The following is a 21,696-nucleotide window of genomic DNA, read 5'->3' on the forward strand; positions in this document are numbered from 1 at the left end:
AAAAAACACATAAAGGCAAAAGAATGAGTGACTGTAGTCAAAGCAAGTGCTATCAGACCATAATAAAAAAATAAAATGAGCATACAAAAAGAGTAAATGAATTGAGAGAATGCATACTTGTAGTTGAAGACTTCTGTAATAAACTGTGCATTAGTTACAAATGATCATTCAAAGCTGAAGGAAGGTAGATGACCTATTATATTTGTGTACATATGAAATGAGAAATATACCAAATAAACTGCTAACTTAATCAACATAGAATTAAATACGTATTTCTTTTTAGATATATTTTAATTATATTGGTAGTAATGTAATGAGAATAAGAATTTGTGCTATCTAATTTTTTATAGAAAACCAGGTATATACATACTATATATATTTGAGATGTGGTCCTCCCCATATCTGAAGTAATTATTCAGTGCTATTTAATAATACAAATGGAAAAGACTTCCCTCTGTATTGAGGAAAGAAGATAAAATAAAACTAAGCCATTTTTATCAATGGGTGTTTTTTAAAAAATGTGTGTGTTTTCTTTGGGGGCGGGGGGGGACATTAATACCACAGTTCAGACTACAAAAGTCAAGTCTAATGTCGTAATGTCAATGATGGTATTTCAAAGTCCGTTTTGTTTTGTTCCAACGGGGTTATCTCCTTTTTGATTCTGTGTCACACATAGTCTTTCCCACTGGATGGTGCAGGTTTCGGATATGGCCGTGGTGTTGGGTAAGATGTTGTTTTTCTGGGACAGGAGCAGCAAAGTAGGGCACCTCCCAGAATGCAGAGAGAAGCAGCAGCCCAGCCAGTGAAGAGAGCCTGACCAAATTCATACCTTAGAAACAAAAGATAGTGCATTTGGTTAGCCTAAGAATCATTGGAAATTTTCTACACTTGATCTTAGTCAAAAGGCTAAAAAGGCATCATTGGAAATTTCTATTATAAATAATTCAAGGATATAAATACCATACTCATTTTCTCCTCCCAATGGAAATTAAAGCTCCAATCCCTTGAACATACTTTTAAGTTTTGTGAACACACAAGCAGAAGAATGTTGACATTGCAATTGTTGACAATTTGCAGTAACAGATCAGGCAACATTGTATGTAATACCAGGTTACTTGGGCAACTATTTCCAAAGACTTTTCCATGTGTAGGAGACTGGTAAATCATGTTCATATATTTTAGAAGTTGGGTTTGGACCCTGGTTCCTAAGCTAAAGCTTAAAAAGCTATGTTATCAGCAAGTAACAAGCATATTCTGTAAAGAAACTGCTAGAGTGTTATGAAAATGATTGTAGTTGTTAATTCCTGCCTGATCCCAGGTACCTATACACTGAAATGTGAAATATATGCCTTGGTAAAAAAAAGAGCTCTAGACAGCTCATAGGCCTTTCTAGAGTAGAGTTGATTCAGGTGGACATGCCATGCCAGACTCATGGGGAGAGGATCTGAGCTAACTGTGGGCAATAAGGACAGAGAAGGGATCCATCTAAAGTTATAAGGTCTGGGTTGGAATCCTGAAGCAAATGCTCACTTGTGACTGTGAACTCCTAGCCTCATTTCTCAACCTCAGTTTCTGCTTTTTTTTAGAACAAGATTATCTTACCTGCCCTACTGGACTGCTTTCAGGAGCAGTTTCACATGAGACAATGTAAATAACAGGTATACAGTTCCTAGCAATTTGTAAAGTGCTTTCGCATCCATTACTAATAAAATTTTAGCCTGCTGACCTCCAGCAGTTTCTGTCTCTGCATGGTACATCTCATGGAAGGGTTCCAACACAATCACTGCAGCATGTGTTCTCCTCCACGTGGGAGTTTGTATAAAAAGAATCACACCTTATCTCTCCAACCACAGGGATTTTTCACCCATTCATCCTAGACTCAACAAACAATAATTACATTTTAACATCCTGGCTCTGAAGGTAATTATGAGGCTTTAAAGACGTGAACAAGGTTGAGACAAAGAACCTTGTCGCTGATCAAAGAATGTCATTACAGGACAGGCAAGAATCAGCTCTGTAACTTCCAGAACTTGTAATATTATTAAGAAGAGTGACCTTTTAAAATCAATGTTATAGTTGTGGTGGAACATATAATTTGAAAATGGTATTGCAACTTATTTTTTTCATTAATTTTTTTTTTATACAAGTAAACAAACTGATGAAATTAAACATACTGGAGATGACCCCCACAACAGCATTATTTTCTTCGAATAACTCTAAACTGTGCTTTGTTACAAATAATCACAAGTAAGTGTTATATTGAAGTATACTTCAAAAGGAAGCTTCAAATAAATCAACGTTTTTATTAATATAAAAAAAATAGGAACTACCATGTCATTGTAAAGTTTAGTACTTGAAACCTGCTTGAAGTGCATTTGTCCTCAATATAGGCTATTAAAGCAATTATCAAACTCATTTTAAGATGAGTCACAAGGCATTCAAATTACTTTCAGGTTTGACATGAATTTCTCCCAAAGTTGTGGAAATCAAAGCTGGGAATGTATGACATTGGCTGGACTTTGCAAAACACAAACAGTACATTCTCAGAGACCGGTTTATTTTGTACATAAGAAGCATTACCTGGCATTGACCGGGGTCATGGGGTCATAGAATTCTTGAACAATTCTATTTCCATACCATGCTGTGGCAACTAAGAGAGCCAGACCTATAGAAATTCAAAACAAAAAACATTGTTAATCACTTGAAACATTGAGCAGAAATACATACATATTTTACAAAAATTAAATTGTATCAATAATGGTAATACTTTTTATTTAGCCAATTTTAACTTAGATTAAAGCTTCAGACATGATTTATTCCTATTATTTTAGGACAAACAAAAACATTCAGTCAGAGTTAGGAATGAGTTTTATACTTTCTGTCATTTTACTCACTTATAGTTTAAGGTTACTGATAAAATGATAATTACAAAACAAACAGTATTTTGGAAACATACAGCAAGTCATATCATGCTAGAAAGCCTTTAAAGCTATTGCTATCCACTAGTGTACTAACATACTTTTGATAAAACCAGAATTACTCGCAAAAGGGAAGATGAAATCTTGCTATATTCTTTTTGACAAAAAATAACCTCAAAATTACACCCCTGCATGGTCAGAGAGAGTAAGTAGCCAGAGAGCAGGGAAGAGCAGCCCATGTCCTCAGAATGGACTATTCCCAGACGTGGCAGCAGTTACCTTGTGCTTTGCTGTGGTGCTATATCAGATCAATTTATGCAGCACACTCTCAATTTCCTATGTGTTTCACAGTTCAACAATACCAGAGAAGAGAAATAATCCAAACATTCCAAACCAAAGAAATTAAGTGATGTAAAATTAAATTGTTGGGAGTAAAACACAATCCAGACTTTTTGATAAGAGATAATTTGGAAAACCTGAATGACGGAGCACTTTAACCAAATCGTTAACAAAGTCATAATCCCTCTTCTTTCATTACTGGTTAAATGTATTTATTGTGCTGGGACAACAGCCCAAAACAAGGTCTTTTTGTCAAAAAGGAAATGAGAAAGGAAAGTCTAATTCCACTTTTTCAAAGGTTAAACTACGGTGCCTTTTTAAAAAGAATATACCAGGCCCTCCCTGGTGGCGCAAAGGGTAAGGACTCAGCACTGAAAGCTACCCGTAGAAGCTTTAATGTGAGTTCGAGTTCGATCCCCAACCCCAGAGGTGATCTACATGGAACAGCAGACCTCTCTTGGCCAGCCCACTGCTCCCCTCAGCAGTGTACTTCGTCGATCTGCCTGTTCTACTCCCCACTCTGTCTCTGGTGAAGCCTCTCACCGCCCCTGAGCCTCTGGCCTGTACCCCAATTCTGTATGCACAAATAAATAAATAAATCTTTAAAAAAAAATAATGATGATAATATACCATACTATATATATTATATATAGCATATGTACTAGTACTTTTCAGGAAGTAAACTATATATATGTGTGTGTGTGTGTGTGTATGTATATATGTACATTATAAAAATATATATTAATCACTATATAAAAGTAACCTGTTGTTACTTTATACACTATTTTATAAACAGACTATCTCATTTAATATGTCTTATTAAAGATTTTATTATGGAACCGTCTATGTCTTCTGGCTCTCACTTTCTCAGAGGTCACATAACTAATTCATCATCAACACCTGAATAAAGCAACACATGTATTTATATTCTATGGAAAACACAACTTCATTCTTTTATCATTTTTCTTCATGATCTTGCTGTATTGTTCTCTTAACTCATTGAATATAGTTTTCTGACATTCCAACATTCTATCTCTATTCCAGTCGGCCTCACTCTTCACTAATCTCTGGGTACAATCTGTTCATTTTAGAATCTGATCAGTTCACCTGAAACATTTTTTTTCAATAATCCAAATGACATCTCTTCCTCACAGACCTGTGTAATTCAGACATTCTTTATGTTCTCTCCTATTATGCCCCTCTTATTTTTTTCTATATCATGTCTATGGAACTAGACATGACAAAATTTCCTAAATTATACAGACTTGATTTTAGTGTTTACTAGGTATAAAATATCTCTCTTTACCTGGGCAAACTGATTCTTAAACCAGTTGGTATCTGCAGCATCTATGAATAGGTGTCCACTGTGAACAGATTTCAAATATTCAAATGAAGGGGAACATGCCTCTCTTACCTGCAATAAGAAATATTACTCCTCCTATGACAGCCATTCGCATCTTCTGCACCTCATCATCTTCCATGCACTTCATACACTTCATGCCAATTGTGGCCACACAGATGGCAAGTAGTCCCAGAAGGATGCCAATCACCATCAGGGCACGGGTTGCTTGCAAAGTACCTGGTAGAAAACATTTAGAACATGTGAAAATCATGTCTAGACCAAGCAAACAGTGGCATAAAACTAATGTATTTCTTTTAAAAAAAAAAGTTCTTAATTCATGTATATAAGAACTGGGATACAGATCAGAGGTACAGGAAGGAGGGGTGGGAGGTGAGTGGATTCACAAAAAAAAAAAAAGACAGAGTAGGGAGAAGAATAGGCATATTGACTGAAATACAGGGAACAATGGGAGGGTTAGGAGAGACCTGCTGCACATGTGGGTTACCTCTCTGGCTGGGGATGGAACTTGTGCTGCAGTGGCTTTGAATAACTTCATAGTGCTGCACTTTAAAAACCTTTGGGCTACCAGGGAAGCCCCAAAACTAAATATATTTCAATAGTGTATGGAAGAGAAAAAACTGAACCAGGAATATATATGGACACCTCAGTTTTCATGTTTTTAAAATTTTTTTGTTGAAGCATATGAAAAAATGTTCAATATCACTTGTAGTAAGAGAGTTGCAAATTAAAACCACAATGAGATACCACCTAACCCCAGTGAGAATGGCACACCTTAAAACAACTAGCAACAACAAATGGTGGAGAGGATGTGGAGAAAAGGAACTCTCCTGCACTACTGGTGGGAATGCAAACTAGTACAACCACTATGGAAAACTGTTCGGAGGTTCCTCAAACTGCTAAACATGGAGCTTCCCTACCACCCAGCAATCCCACTTCTAGGTATCTACCCAAAAGACACAAAAACACTGATTCAAAAAGATACCTGAACACTCATGTTTACTGCTGCTTTATTCACAACTGGAAAGACATGGAAACAGCCCAAATGCCCCAAAATGGATGTCTGAATTAAAAAGATGTGATACATATACACAATGGAATATTACTCAGCAACCAAAAAAATAAACACATGTCTTTTGCAGCAACATGGATGGAACTGAAAAAGATCATGCTTAGTGAAATAAGCCAGAAAGAAAAGGAAAAATACCGGATGGTTTCTGTCATAGCAGGAATGTAACGGAACAGGCAAGAAAATAATGATAATGATGAACAGTAATATACCAGAGACATTTTGTGGGGGTGAAGTGGAGAATGGGATCAAAAACAGTGGGGGGAGGGAAATGCACTGGACTATGGTGATGGGACATGGGTGATTTGGTGACAGGAAGCCCAAGGGGATTGCAGCTGAGATGGAAAAATGAGCAAAATGATGTAAGAATAAACTATTTATTATACATATATATATATACATATAAAAGTTTTTTGTTGATGTTGTCAGTAATCAACAAGGTTTCTTCCTCAGAAAAGCAAATAACCCAGGCTGAATGATGAATAAGAAGCCCTCTAGCTCTAACATTTGACACTTTCAACATTAAATTCAAAAATCCTCTGGAAAAATGATTAATGAGCCGGTTGAACAAGTTTAGCTGAATGACTACCTTTTTAATCCTCATGAACAGAGCATAGGTATTATACTTAACATCAAACCATTTAAAATTGAATAGTTTACAATATATCTTGGAAATAGGCAACAGCTTTTCATTCCAATCATCAAGACTCAAAACAACTGTTAAATTTGGGAAATTGATGAATCTTTGCTAAATCATCATGGTTGGATAAGCATCATTTCTATCTCCAGTTACTGAGGTCAGGAATGCCAGTTTTGTTAGCATACAACAAATAACTATTGTAATATTGGTTGGGTACATGCTACATTCGTATTTAGAGCTATTAACAGCTTTAAACTGTGATGTTATAAGACTGAGCACAATAATTCAATGTAGTTTTCTCAGGATTCCACCAGTTTTCCAATTGTCTATTATTGTTGTTTTACTGGGTCATGACCTATTGAAGGATTGTTTTGATATGATACCTAAAGGGTAAAAACAGGACATTCATATTTCAAGTTGGTGGCATTAATGGGCATGCCTAGAAAAATGAATTGAAGCTGTGCTGGTTAGGAGAATTTGTTTAAATTCTACATTTATTTTCTCCTTTCAAATAAGGATTTCTCTCCGACAGCATTAACATATGACAAATCTTTTTCAGGTAAAGATTATTTATAATATAACAAAGCATGCTATCTTGGGTTAGTGACCTTTGAGAGCAGTTTCTACTATGTAAAGTATGACTGATACAATCTCTCACAGGGAAGTTGGAAGAATAAACTTCTTGATGATCTTCTATGCCACTCATTTGCCTAAGGTCCGTGTTAGCATTTTCTGAGTTGAGAACTCAGGTTACTAATCATACTTAGAATATAAAATTTCTAAAACATCATTCAGTTTTAACTTACTGACCTCTTCAATCTTGCCACACCCATTCAATCCATGATAAAATTATATTAATAATCTCTTTGGAAGAAGTATCAGCTATTTTTTTTCTATTACATAAAATATCTATTTTTCAAGCCAAAACCAAATTTTAACTTAATCAAAAAGCAAAAACAGAATCAACTTCCTCTTCCCCTCACAGTTCCATCTACCTTTTCATAAGTTTGTGTGGTCACATCTGAACTCCACCCCACATCATCTTATGATTCCAGTGTGGTACAATTGCTGCTGAAACACACACACATCACACACCATGGGATTATAGGACCAGAAACTTCTTACTCAGTTTTATTTGGTTATTGCAAAACTTCTTCCACCATACACCTTCTTCATACACCACTGTGGTATGCAGAGGAAAGTACCAAAAACTCTACTGTGATGATAAGCCCTTCTTCTGATTTACCAGCAGCTATTACAAAGATAGCCATTCCAGAGGAGAAGGAGAACAATAAAACAACTAAGTTTGTATAGGTAATACACATTTTTAAAAGTGGTCATAAGATTTCACACAGAAGGGAAGGTACTTCCGGCAGGGAAATACTTCAGGAGGAAGTACTGAAAGTCAGAAGAGAGGGTCCATAGGCTTAGAGCCGGAGACTGTGGTCCATTTGGCTGGGACTGCCAGGGTTTAAAAACAGGTCTTGCATCTGAGAAAACCCTCTAATCCTGGACAAACTTCAACAACTGTTCCGTCTACTTGAGGAGGGCAGGATACGAAAGTAAAATATGACCATTCACAGGCCTTACAATCTCAGATTAGGTGTTATATTGTAAATATAATCACAAGTCACTGGAGGTCCTTAGAAAAGGAATGATAGGATTTTACTCTCAGTAGAGAAAGTATAATTAGTAAACATTCTTCCTATCGTAGCCCTTCAAATGTGTACAGCTTTTTAATCTCTCAGCCACCTCCATTTTTTTTTCTCATAAATACTCAGTTTTCTAACCCTTTATTAATCAACTTTTGTTATTTTCTCTGATCTCTCTCCAAGTTTTCAACTTTGTTTGAGCCGAAAGGTCCAATCCAGACCCAGCTTTAAAATAATCATCCTGACCTGCACTTCACAGAATAGCAGGCCACCAGCCCAGCAGGTAGGAGCACTGGTATCACAAGGTACTCTTCATGAAGAGTCTGCTGGACCTCAATCTTGTGAGTCAGGCCTGTATAAAACCTCCCAGGCAGGGTGCACACATGGATGCTATATGTCGGGGCTCCATCTACCTTCACTTGAGATAATCTAAGATTCATTCTTTTCATCTCTAAGATTTTTCCCCCTTCAAGTTCTTAGAGAAAACACATTTGATTCACATACCTATTTGACTCTTTCTGCTTCTTTTACAAAGTTACTAAGGGGGAGGGGGCAGAAATTCTGATCAATGTTTGCTACAAGGCCCAATATTTTTTTAATTTCTTCAAGAGTCATGTATTGTGTGTTATCATACACAAAAAAATAATGAAGGAAATAAAATATAATCTCTATTTTGGAATCATATAAATCATGCAAAGCAGTGGGATCATGTTTCATTTGTGAAACTCTGAAAGAACATTATTATTTTGCAAAAGAACATTTTTTATTTACTTCCTGCCATCTATTAACTTTCAAAATGTCTGTGTTTTACCACATTCCATTTTAGGGTGCAAATGAGCATGAAACAATCCCATCCGGAATCACTAGAGACATCTAGATGAATCATTAAATAGTTACACATTGGGGAAATGTAAAAATGTTACCAAAAATAAGCCTAAAGATCATAGGATCATGAAGACTCTTGAGCCAGGCATATGTAATGATGGATTACAAGTCAAAGTGAACGAGTGTTGTGACACGAGTCATGAAGGTTTTATGTGCAGATAGAATCTAAATTGCATAGTTTTCAGCTAGAACTAGATGAATCCTATAAATTAAGCTCTTATGGAAGGAAGTCTTTCAAGTCAGAGATCTAAAACACATAATTGTGAGCTCCTACATGACTTGGGCCAGGTATTTGTTCACATTTTCTTTCTGAGCACTAAGAAATGTACCTGGCAACCTACAGGGATTAGTTTATCTGGGTTCAATGAATTCAAATTAGAAGTCTTTTCCCTTTCAAAACTGAACATGATAGGTAAAAAACACAACTGTCATTGGCTTAGCATTTGAAGTAACACTGAAAGCACCTCCCTGTACAGCCTAGGGATGTTAAAATCCTGCAATATAAAGCCAGACTTAGTTTCATCTAGACTTCAGTAAAGCTAGAAACTTTTACCGGGAGAAAAACTAACACTTGTTGCTTGATTTAATCAATTTTTTTCTGAAGCTTTAAATTTGCATCTAGTGAGTTTTCAAGACATTTTTGTTCCCTAGTGGAAGGATTTTTAGGAGGGCAGAGAAGTGGGAAGATGTTTGAAAATTATAAATAATATTTCAATGAGAGACATGTAGTACAGACTTCTTAATGCTGAGCTGATCTTATTAGATAAAATCTAGGAGCAAATATTTCCTGGCCTATTACAATAAGCTTGCAGATATGGCTATTATTACTATCACTCAATAAAGCTGTCAGTAAAGAAAATGGCTAGCAAACATTAAAGAATTTACACTATTATTTCTCATCATTATTCAGCAGTAAAGGAGGAAAGCAGCCTTTTAATTATACTTAACTGGACTGGTAATCTTGGGATTAAAAACTCCCTAAGGAGTCTTACCACTTGCAACCTGAAAGTGTAATTTGAAAACATTCTTATAAAGATCTTTACTTAAAAGACAAGGAATCATTTGGAAGTTACTGATCTACCTCCATTGGGTTAATCAACACAAATGTAAAAAGATAATCACAGAAAAGTGCTTTTCTTTTCTAAAGATATGCTATAGAAGCAACAGAATCTTTTGTCAATCTCTGATACCATATATGCTACTTACTGGCCCTATTACTCCATGATTATTCTGTATACCATATATCATAAACACAGCAGATTTTAATATCTTCACATTTTCACACAGTCCCTCTTGCGTTAGTAGTTGCTTAATATTGGACAAAAAAAAAAATGAACTATCAGATGATTAGAACAAAAAATGTTTTCCATAATTAAATGAGTTCATCACAGACTGTCACCCAACTATTCTCTTAAGTCAAAGTCTATTTATTAAATCTTTCACTTTTACTCAATTCAAAGTTTCTCAAGCATCTTCATTGTTAGATATTTGTTTTATTGATAGATATGAGTTGGTGTCACTGGGTGTGACCTCAGAATATGGCCTAGTCAGTAACTGAAGTGGGATAGGGTAGAACTTACCAATTTCCAGGATGTCCAGAGTCATTTTGCCTCTTTTATTTCTGAGAGAAACCGGCTAGTGATTAAATTGAGGCTTCTATATAACCTTAATGTCACTTACTCATCCCTTTAATCAAGGGAGCCTTGACTATGCCATTTACCTCTTTCCTTTCAATCACTGCAATTAGTAATATAGAATGTTGACACTGGAAGGAATCAACATCAGCACTTTATAAATCACCTTCACTGCATCTCTAGGAGCAAGAATAGAATCTGGCCCACATTTGGTGAACCGGTGAATGATTCATGAATTTATTTCCCCACTCCTCTCACTCTGCTGTATTTATAAGTGGGGTACCAGAGTAGAGAGAGGTCAAGTGATTGAACATTACACATATGGTGAGTTAAAACCAAGCTAAGATTGAAGTCTTCTGATCTGAAGTCCAAATTTTTGTTTGACTTCCATCATTCCAAAATTCAGAATTAATTTTGAACACAGATCTGAACACCACTGTCCCTTTAAGCATCTTGGTTCAGCAGGCGTAATGCAGTGTGGAGAAGTATAAGTGGGTGTCCTCCTCTCTGCTTATGCTTCAAAGTTGATTCAAGTCAGTGATTTTGTGCCTGACATCATGGTGAGAGTGCTGGGAAACGTCCTGACAACCAGTGCTCATTAAGCACACCTACACACATGTGGATTCATGCAGAGCAAGTTGAACAGGCTGGAAGGGCTAACAAACAAATTACAGAATCCCAAAGTTAGAAGAGACTTGAGAGTCTAGCGTAACCTCCCATTTGTCTGGTGCTTAGATTTTCCCCATTAACATTCCTACAAAATGCTTACTTATTCTCTGCTTGCATACCTCCTATCATGTTACCTCTTGGCACAGCCCAATCTTTGATGGCTCTAGCTTTTAAAGACAAGTAAAAGGAAGCACATAACTATACACATAAAATAAGCACTAGCTTCCCAAAGATTTGGGAGTTGGATCAAAACAAGGCAAGGTGTACAGACATATCAAGAGGAGTCTATTGTATCTTACCTGGCCCTTTCTTGCACAATATAATTTTCAGCTGCAGCTGTTATCAATGTCAATAAACACATATTTTAGATAGATTGGGTATTGTCTCAAGTGCAGTAAAATCACAACAGTCAGGGTAACGTCTGTATCCACAGGAGATTTCTCAGTTGCATTTTCATAAGCTGCTTTTTAAAAACCTGGATTTAAAAGAAATCCTGCTGGATCTTGCATCCTACATTGATATAAGCACACTGGATCCCCTGAGATATGTTATGAGATCATGTGCTTTTTACAAGTTAACACTAGTTATAGCAGGGCATCAATGGCTTTTAACATGTCTAGTGTTAACAACCTTGATAAATCCCTGTTTTTAGACTCTAAGATGTCAAGTGGGCTCACTGGCAAGCAGAATAATGTACCACATTTTAGGAAACTCTCAGATAAGCTTTTCACCTAAAAAAGCACTTCCTGGAATGCCACCTTTAACAGGAAACACTATTAATACATAAGGTAATCCTGTTCACCTCTAGATGACACAAACCAGCCAATAAATCACTACCCCAGGTCTCACAGCAGGTGGGTGTGAGCAACAGTGCCCAGGTGGAGAAACTGAGACAGGTTCACTGGACTCCATCCAAAGGCATCCACAGTGAGTCACTGGTAGGCTGGGAGTACCGGTCAGTGGGTGAGTCAAGACTCCCTCTTCTGGGAATCAGTTTTGAGAGAAAGCCTTTAGCCCCACCTTGGATAAACTCTGACTGTCACACAAAAGAAAAACCACCCACAAAACAAGGAATCTGGAGTTTAAGACCACTCTGAAGTTTCCGCCCTCAGAAACTTCTCTCCATCCACCAATTCATCCACCAATTCTTCCTCATGACCCCCAAAATGACTAATGGCCTCCTTTCCTTCCAGGTGCGTATATCTCCACAGGGAGATTCAATGATTTTTTTCTCAAGTGCCGACTTCAGAAGTGTAAATATAGTTCACAAGGGCATTAAATAACAGATAATGATGAAACACAGATTAGGTATAAAGAAGTGTAACTAACCTACTCCTTATATTTGATATACAGAAGTCCTCCTTTGGTGACTTCAAAAAGCTGAAATGATAATACACCAACTAACCAAAGTCCACAGGTTTGTGAGATGTTTAAACATATTTTGAATAGTTTGATAATCCTAAATTGCATATGACTTTCGACACAACAAAGCAGCTGAAGTAAACTTGAGCAAAGACATCCACAGTTCACCCTCAGCAACACAAAGGGGACTGGCAGGCAAGTTTGTTTATCTAGGCAAAGACTAAGAACTCTTTCTTCCAATTAGTTTAAGGGCTTAATAGACACACAGTGCAAGACACAATACAACATCTCAAGGAAGACATTCCAGTGATGAATCGTTCTTACCTAAGTTAGTGGGAATTTAATGAGTTTCTGACAGAACACTCAAATCCATTTTCGGTAGAAAAACATAACAAAAGGGAAAAAGTCACCCTGTCACCATTCTCCCCCCACCCTCACAAATATTCCTCTCTATGTAATTCCTCCCACCTTGATCGAAGTTTTAAAAAAGAGAGAGAGAGAGAATCTATCACACAGACACTCCTTTGTGAAAGAAGGGCACCAGGAGAAGACCCACTCTTTCTCTCATCACCTCCCCCACAGCTGACCTCTGCTTTCTTCAGGTGCTTGTCCACTCTGGCACTTCTCTTCAGTGCCTTACTCTTCCTTTCATATTAGATGAGGGAGTTATTCAAAATTCTTCTTTCCTATCATCCTTTTGCTACCTGTCACTCACCTTCACCTTCCAAAGTAACTCCACACCACTTGCCTCCTGTGAAGTTCCCAGACTTGAAAGGTAAACCCTTCAGGGGAATCTTCAAGGAAGACCATGGAAGACTGACAAGAGGGCTCCGTCTCCCCACACTTTCTGGAACTTGGAAGAATCAAGAGATTCAAGCCCAAGTATGACTAAAAGAAACAGTTCAGTCATTTCACATAAAAGTGTGGGTTTTACTATGAAAAGTAATAGTAAATATAGTTTTTAAAACTTTTAAGATTTTCTATTTAATCGCACTCTTGAAAAGCCACAGAGTTGAAAATTTTCAAAGAACACCGCTTTCCTCTTCAAACCGTACCAATCCTCAATTTACTCAGACTCTGAGAATGTTCTGGAGAAACCCAAGAGCTCAAGTTTGAAATTTAGCCTCTCTCACTGGAATTTAAGACTAAAGGGGAGCAAAGAGTCTCCCCAAGAGTTAAAGACCAAACAAGAGCTTAGGTCTGGGTCTCACTCTCCCAAAATCAGGGGTCTCTCCACCTCCTTACAATATAGTGCACGATCAGAAGACTTGATCAATCAAAAGCTGATAAATGGGTAATAACAGAACAGAGTCGGCAGGTAGCCACTGGGAACCTGGTATCTCGGGGTCACGGCTGCAGGGGATTTAATGGGTGCGAAACACACTCACTATTGAGATTCAGCAAGGAGTCGAAGACTTTGCACTGGATTTGCCCGGTGCTCTGCGACACGCAGGACATCCAGAGACCTTCGTAGATGGCCTGGGCCGTCACGATGTTGTCGCCAGCATAGGAGTAAATCTTCCACTGGGGCAGCGCCGTACTCACGATGGCGCCGATCCAGCCCAGGAAAGCTAGAATAAAGCCCAAAAGCTGCAGCCCCGCGTTGGCCATGGCTCGCTCGGACGCCCGCGCCGGCTCAAAGGTGGCAGGTGCAGGAGGGGGAGTTCGCAGGTGCGCACCCGGGTCCCCGCGAGCGGCCCAGTCGCGCCGAGAAAGTTAGTTGAGGAGCCCACTCCCCGCGCCGCCGCTGGAGAGGCTCTGGTTTGGCCGGTCCCGGCGGGCCCTGGAGTTGGGATGTGAGAAGCTCCGGCAGCAACCAGGTTTACGTTCTGAGACGCCTTCCCGCTGGGCGCCCAGATTTAAAGCAGCTCCGCCCTCGGGACCCGCCCCGTGCGGCTCAGCGCCCCCTGGCGCTTTCGGGGCTGCTCAGGAGGAAGGCCCGGGAGAGCACAGGGGCCGGGGCAGGCCCCGAAACTTGAAGAGAACCCAGGAGACTCCAACGCCAGCTCCTTCTCAGCTCCCCTTTTTCTCCCCTCCCGTCAGCCTCCTCAGGCTCCCCATTCATTTAATCTACATTTTTCCATAATTGAATACGTATGCGTACATAGCAAAAATGAATAAAGATGTAAAACAGACCCTTCATGAGACCCAAACTTTCATTTTCAACTTTTTAAAATTATCTTACTAATTTCTATTTTCACTCTTCCTCCCCTCCCTCACACACACTTCTCCCATTTTTTGTTCAGTTTCCTCTCCCTTCTCCTTTCTTCCCTTTGTCCCACTCCCTCCACCTTTTCTTAGTTTTGCTGGGCATCATATGCCTTTTCAGCAAGGGTCATTAAAAAATATTCATATTGAGTAGTTTAGGAAACTGAGAGGAAACATGACTTTCATAAGATTACACAGCAGGCTAATAACATAACCAGTTCTCCTTTCCCAGCTCACCCTTTTTCCACTACATATCAACTTGATCTATGCTATCCTTTAATCTGTGATCTTTCTTAAGAAAATGCAAGCTACCCACCTTTACACACACACACACACACACACACAAGACTCTTCCCCACAGTCATTTGCCTAGGAGCAAAGTTTCATTATCAGAGGAACCTGGACAGTCAGTTCCTGATCCCCTGAGGGTGTTTCATTACTGAATTATCACATGTCCTTCATCAAAGGTGAGACATCTAAAAATATTTTTCAGTAGAAAGAGAACTGAGCCATGATTTAGGAAGTCTGGACTGTGACTCCCACTTTTGCAGGAACTTACTGGCCACCTCCTCAGGGTTTGGTTTAGTTGAGCCTTTAGCTTTTCTCTGTAGGTCTCTTAAGCTTCCTTCTTTTTTTTTTTTTAAGTTACTCAGAAATGGTTTTGTGGTTAGGAATAATTAAAATGTTTTCCCATCTGCTTTCTGTGTGTAGTGTTGACTGTGGTAATAAGAGAAACCTCTTTGGTTTTGGTAAAAACAGAAATAAACATGTTATGGAAAAACAAGATAGATCCCATAAATTACTGTGGAACTGTCAGCTTGTGGCAAAAAACTTTAAAAGTCCAGAGTATAGACAGCAAAAATGAGAGAAAATCTCTACCACTTGTGAGATTTTGACATTGGGAGAAAGAATCTCTATAACTTCTGCTCAGTTTTGCTGTGAACTTAAAATTTCCCTTAAAGACACATATGCAAAAAAGAAATCCACCACTCTGACCTACATCCTGGCTATCTCCAGATATCTTTGAAGGTATAAGGCCAAAGGAAGGGCTGCACAGATATGTGAGGACTAGCTTGAGCTGGTTGAAGAGATTTATGTGGAGTAAGCAAAATTAACACAAGTGCTGTTCTTCTTGTCCCAGCCTCCCAGACACCAGGAAGGCTCTAAATAAGTTCTACACAGCAGGAACCAGAAAAGCTTAACTATCTAGAATCATTCATTCATTCTAGGTTAGGATGGATGTTCTGTGGACACCTATGGGTGTGTATGAGTGGTATCAATCACATTTGATTTATTTATTCTCCAGAATTTTTAGCGTAGAGGGCATTCTCAGAATCACTGACATATGAACTTTCTTTTATCTTAATTCAGAATTAAAATGACTTTTAAAATGTTTCTTTTGTTGTTCAGATTGGATTGATGAAAACAAGATTGAGTTTGATGACTATTCACATGCATAGACCCTTTTAATTTACATTAAGACCCATTGCTATCAACATATAGTTGGCCAGGAATTGGGTGAAGAATGTTGTGGTCAATATGACCCATGTTTTGTTTTGTTTTTTTATTCCAGGTCTGTGTGAGGTTGATGACTTCATTCTCACAGCCCTATCTGGGAGGCTGTGGTGGAGGCTGTTTACTCCACTGTGACCCAAGCCCATCTCCAACATCCCTAATCCCGTCTAGTTTTCTATCCTTCCCAAGGAGCAAATAGGTGAGATAATGGCCCAGCACAAATGCATCAACTCAAGAGGAAAAACAACTTATGACTTATCATATATGAAGCATAAACAATACAGGTAGCCCTGTGATTAGAAAGTTTCTACAAAAACCAATGATGGTGTGCCAACCTCCTATTCTGTGTAGAAATATCTATTTACCCTCATACAAATTAGCTCAGTTTTCCTGTGAATAAGAATTAGACATTCTGGGCCCTCCCTGGTGGTGCAGCGGGTTGGAGCACAGCACTAGGAGGCTGGAGCCACTTCCACATGAGTTCCATCCTGCCTACCCCCAAGGTGATCCACATGGTGTGGCAGACCTCTCCTGAGTCGCCCGCTGCTCTTCTCAGCAGTATATTTTGTCCATCTTCCTGTTCTGCTCCCCACTCTGTCTCTGGTGAATCCTCTCACCACCCCTGCAGCTCTGGCCTGTACCCCAGTTCTGTATGAACAAATAAATAAATCTTTAAAAGATAAAAAAAGAATTAGAAGTTCTGAAAATTCACCCAGGTCTAAAACTCTGATTCTAAGTAACAATAGCTGACACTTGTAGATAACATGTTGTATTTAGGCATATATGATAATGAACTTGATTGTGTATGTACTCTTTCCTATGTGAAAGTGACAGAGATAAAAGAGGGTCTAAATGTTAGCAGAATAGGGCCTTCCCTGGTGGCACAAAGGGGTTAAAGAACAACACTGTAAAGCTGTCTTAAGCCACTGCAGCACAAGTTCAATACCAGGCCAAAAAGGTGATGCATATGGTGGGATAAACCTCTCCTGACCCACCCACTGTTCCCCTCAGCAGTTTATTTTAGTTAGTCTACCTGGTCTGCTCCCTACTGTGTCTCTGGTGAATCCTCTCACCAGAGACAGAGTGGGGAGCAGAAAAGGCAGATTGACTAAGTACACTGTTGAGGGGAGCAGCAGGCAGGTTAGGGGAGGTCTGCCGCACCATGTGGGTTACCTCCGAGGTGGGATCGAACTCGCACTGAAGTGGTTGCAGCCAGCTTGCAGTGCTGCGTCCTAACCTGTTGCGCCACCAGGGAGGGCCCACTGGTGTTGGCTTTTTATAGTGGGTTAGACAAAGATAGTCATAAGCAAACAGCCTATTGGAACATCTGATCACAGTTTGATACTCCTGGTATTCATCATGATCAACCCAAGAACTTGTTATCAGTTTCCTGACAATCTTGACCCTGATGCGTATGATGGTGTCAATATCTGACACTCATTCAGGCATCAACAGGGCAGGAATCTCAGTTTTGGAGTCTTAGTTTAAAGAAAATAAGACTATTAAGTCATATGGTGTATATGAGCAACCTATGCAAGGTGCATATGTGCACATTCTACTGGGTATAGGCCTTCCTTTCTCCTTAGAACCGGTCAAAAACTACTTTCCCTTGGTCATATTTAGTAAATTGAACCCCTGGGAACCTAAACTAGACACTCTGAGCTTTTAATTAAAATCTTACAGTATTTTTCTATGTGAACCAAAACAAGGAGACCATTGGCTTTTAGGGCTAATACTCCCCTATCATGTATTTCTACCTCCACTGAGCTATTCCATGCTGGGCTTGACTTTCTGCTTCTCCTGGCCCTTCTCTGCCCCTCCTGCCCCTGCTACTGAGACTCTATGCCTCAGGAATCCACAATCATGTGTGAGAAGTGAGGCTGCTGAGAAGAAAGGAAGAATGGGGAAACATCCAGTGACCTGCAGTTTTTTACACATCCATATATAACTGGCTTAGTCATAAACCTGAAAATTATGAAGGAAATAAAAAAAAATAGGTCAGACCATGGGTGGTGCCATAGAACAGAGGATGGTAGGTAACCCCTCTATTGAATTTGATCACGTTGAACTAAATATAAGAGCTAAACTCCCAGTTATATAAGAAAGAAAAAAAATGTTGATAGACAAAAGAAAATGCTTATATTGTTACCGGGCAGGGAGAAAGGGGTACCCCTGAACCCCCAAACCTGCCTGCTCTAAATAGGTTCTGCCACCTGTTGCATCAAGACAAAACATATAAGACTGTAATGAAAAGGAACTTTATTACAGTAAGTATGTTACAGAACAGGGAGAAAGGGGCACCCCTGAAAGCCCCAAACCTGCCTGCTCTAAGTGGGTTCTGCCATTCACCGCATCAAGACAACACATATAAAACTTTAATGAAAAGGGACTTTAATACAGTGAGTATACAATACAGAACACAAAGAATATAACTTCTAAATCAAACACCTGAAGTTACCCATCCCCTCGTGGGCAAAAGTCAACCCAAAAGGGGTTGGTCCAAAGCAAGGCCTGAAAGCCTGCCACAAGACTAAAGCACCTTCTGGCCGGGACCCATGGAAAAGGGTCAGAAATGGCCAGACAAGTCTGGGAGGAAAAGAGCAACATCAAAATCAATATAAACACTGCCATAGTCGACCTTCCGACTGGTCTCTCACCCACATCTCTTTCAACCAGTCCAGGGCCAAGAAATAAACATGGTTTCTTCACATGTCTCCCTTTGCTCCATGTGCCTCCCTCAGGTCTCCTTCTGGCTCTCCATCCTGCTTCCTTCCTCCTCAGATTCTTTCTCTTCTTTTCTCTTCTCAGCTCCACCCTCCTTCTGGGTGGGGTAGGTAACAAGAAACTTCCCCTTTTCCTGGAGACCACCCTGTTACAACACCAAATAATAGAATTACAAACTGGTGACCTGTATCTCAAATTTGACCTAAATATGCATTTTGTTTGAATTGCTCAGTAATTTTCCAAAAAGTAATTTAGTTTACCTTTGAAAAATAGGAAGATTTCCCCTAACAAAATCTAGATGGCAATGTTTATAGCTCTAGATGGTCTATGTGTTTCTTCATATCTGCAGTGTCTGCTGTTCCTACTTTTAAAAGGTATATTACCTCTCTGGCTCCTATCGGCATTTGGTGTTGATATACACATAGGAGCACATGTAAATAGTAGCTGAGTTGGCAAAACCTTCTTTTCTTGACAGACATGAACTTTATCATGTACTAAGCAACTGGGAGCAACCATAGAATTTTAAGCAGATCATTGAGCAGATTTTGGTTTTTCAAAGTTTTCTGTTCTCTATAGACAACAGAGATAGAAGACATGTTAAGAAGAAGGCAAAGAAAAGAGTATAGGAAAGGTTTATGAGAGGGTTGGAGCATTATCACAGACAGTGATGCTAGGGACAGAAGCATATACCTAAAGAGATGGGTGGAGGTAAATCGAGTATGCCTTACCTGACTAATATATTTATGCTAAGCCAAGAGTGACGATAATTTTTTTAAATTGCTGAGTGTTCTGGTCTAGCAACACAGAATGAAGACATTAGATACATCCCTGAGGGAGATTATTTGATGGGAAACCTGATTCTCTCATTTAAAAATGAAAGAGGAAAGGCATCTTTGAATTTACACAGTATTTCTAGCTTGAAAATGACTTCTTACTAAGAGATTTTCGCTGATTTTAGTCTATAAAATGCAACTCAGCCCTATTGCATAATAATAGTAAATTTGGGGCAGAAAATAAGGAAGAGTATTTGTACTAGAGAGTATTTGTAAGTAATATGTAAATGTGAGTGATGGAATCTACCTGGAGCTATTTGGTCTTTTTTCCCAAAGGCAATAAGAAGATATTAAAAAGTTTTAAGTAAAAGCAAGTTCTGATCATGTGTTTTTCGATAATGTTTTTAACAATATTACTGTGAAGGGGCAGGACTGGCTTGTGCAGCGGTAGAACAGTCCATTCAGTTAGAAGAATATTCCTATAATCTGAGTGGTAGTTAGAGGTCAGAATTAAATGGTTTGGCTGAGAGCAAAATGGAAATAAATAGTAGAAAAAAAATATGAAGGAATTAGAAAATGAAATACTGTGATGAGTTAGTTATCCAATAAAGGAACATTAAAAGATAGGTCAGATTTTTAAACTTTCCTCCCTTAATCATTTATGTGACAGGATGCAAGAGTATGTGTGATTTCTGGTACACTAGCCATAAATATATCCTAATTTAAGAATAAAGTATCTAAAATTGATTTCTGACTATATGTTCACTATTCTAGGTTTTCTACCTGTGACTTCTAGAAATATAAACCACATCCCCTCTTTTTTACTGAAAAAAAGTACTATTGTCAATTGTTGACTCTAAGGAATAAGTTAGCTGTTAACTTATTAGATTGGCTATAGTAACTTTTCATAATAACAAATGAATAATGATCTAACTTCTGACCAGCGCTCATGTTTTATGTACTGTAATGAAGTTCCTTACATCAATGTGGCAAAAACAATTAAAGCAGAGGTCTTATCTTCAGATTTTGTACATTACAATTCTGACTTTGCAGGTTGATAGCTGTGTAGTATTAATCAAAATACTTATTATCTTTTGAATTTCCTTTTTAAAGATTTATTTTTAGTTACTATGCATACAAGACCTGGGGTGTAGGCCAGAAATGCTGGGGGGAGAGGGGAGTCACCAGAGACTGAGGAGGACCATGGGAGAGACCAGGAAATGTATGCTCTACCATGTACGTCAGCTTGCTGGTCTGGGGAGGACCTCAGGCTACAGTGAATGGAGATAGCATGCGAGCACAAGACTTAATCCCCACTAGAGAGATCTGGATGCATCCTTTTCTTTACCTGAAAATAAGGATATTAGTCTTACTACCATCATTAAGTAGTAGTAAAGAATGGGTTATTGCCTGCAACACCTTTAAGGAAAGGGCAGGTGCATGTTATCTGCTCGGTAAATATTGTCTTTTAAAATAATTGTAATGGAGGAAGACATTACAGACCTGAACCTGTACATAATAGTGAGAGTGGGGCAAAATAATAGATTTTTTTCAGTGAGAGAAGCTGCTTTATTGTCCCATAAAATAAAACCATTAAAGGAAGTAAAAAAAGAAAAAAAGAAATAGAATTTCTGTGTTCATGAATTATAAAAATAAATATTATTGAAGTGGATATATTACTGATTCAAAACAATACCTAGTGAAATCCCAATGGCCTTTTTTAAGGAAATAGAATAAATAATTGTAAAATGTATATATGGAGACACAAAAAGCCCTGACTAGCCAAATTAATCCTGACAGAAAAGAAGAAAAAGAGGTATCACACTCCTGGACTTTATACTATACTGCACAGCAACAACAATAAAAATAGCATGGTATTGGAGCAGAAATAAAAACTTAGACCAATGCAATAGATTAGAAAGTCCAGAAATAAACCTATACAGATATG

At 38.5% G+C, this 21,696-nt stretch overlaps 1 protein-coding gene across 1 annotated transcript; it reads right to left on the bottom strand.

Annotated features, from left to right (window-relative positions):
* Positions 1–402: 402 nt before the first annotated feature.
* Positions 403–14,349, bottom strand: CLDN1 (claudin 1). The gene is made up of 4 exons (XM_004675098.2): positions 13,917–14,349; positions 4,672–4,836; positions 2,581–2,665; positions 403–829 (listed from the first exon to the last, which is right to left on the bottom strand). The coding sequence occupies exons 1-4, from the start codon at positions 14,137–14,139 to the stop codon at positions 667–669; spliced, it is 636 nt and encodes a 211-aa protein (XP_004675155.1). The 5' UTR covers positions 14,140–14,349; the 3' UTR covers positions 403–666.
* Between the last annotated feature and the right edge of the window lie 7,347 nt (positions 14,350–21,696).

This window comes from Condylura cristata, unplaced genomic scaffold (genome assembly GCF_000260355.1).
Source record: "Condylura cristata isolate star-nosed mole 26May11 unplaced genomic scaffold, ConCri1.0 scaffold00003, whole genome shotgun sequence".
Taxonomy (NCBI): Eukaryota; Metazoa; Chordata; class Mammalia; order Eulipotyphla; family Talpidae; genus Condylura; species Condylura cristata.

What these genes read in the sequence shown, in the direction of transcription:
- CLDN1 (XM_004675098.2), bottom strand. Translation starts at nt 14,139, where the DNA reads ATGGCCAACGCGGGGCTGCAGCTTTTGGGCTTTATTCTAGCTTTCCTG. An exon ending in CTCCTTGCTGAATCTCAATA is followed by an intron (nt 4,837 to 13,916) that starts GTGAGTGTGTTT and finishes GTTTTCTACCAG; the next exon opens with GTACTTTGCAAGCAACCCGT. An exon ending in ATGACCCCGGTCAATGCCAG is followed by an intron (nt 830 to 2,580) that starts GTAATGCTTCTT and finishes TTTGTTTCTAAG; the next exon opens with GTATGAATTTGGTCAGGCTC.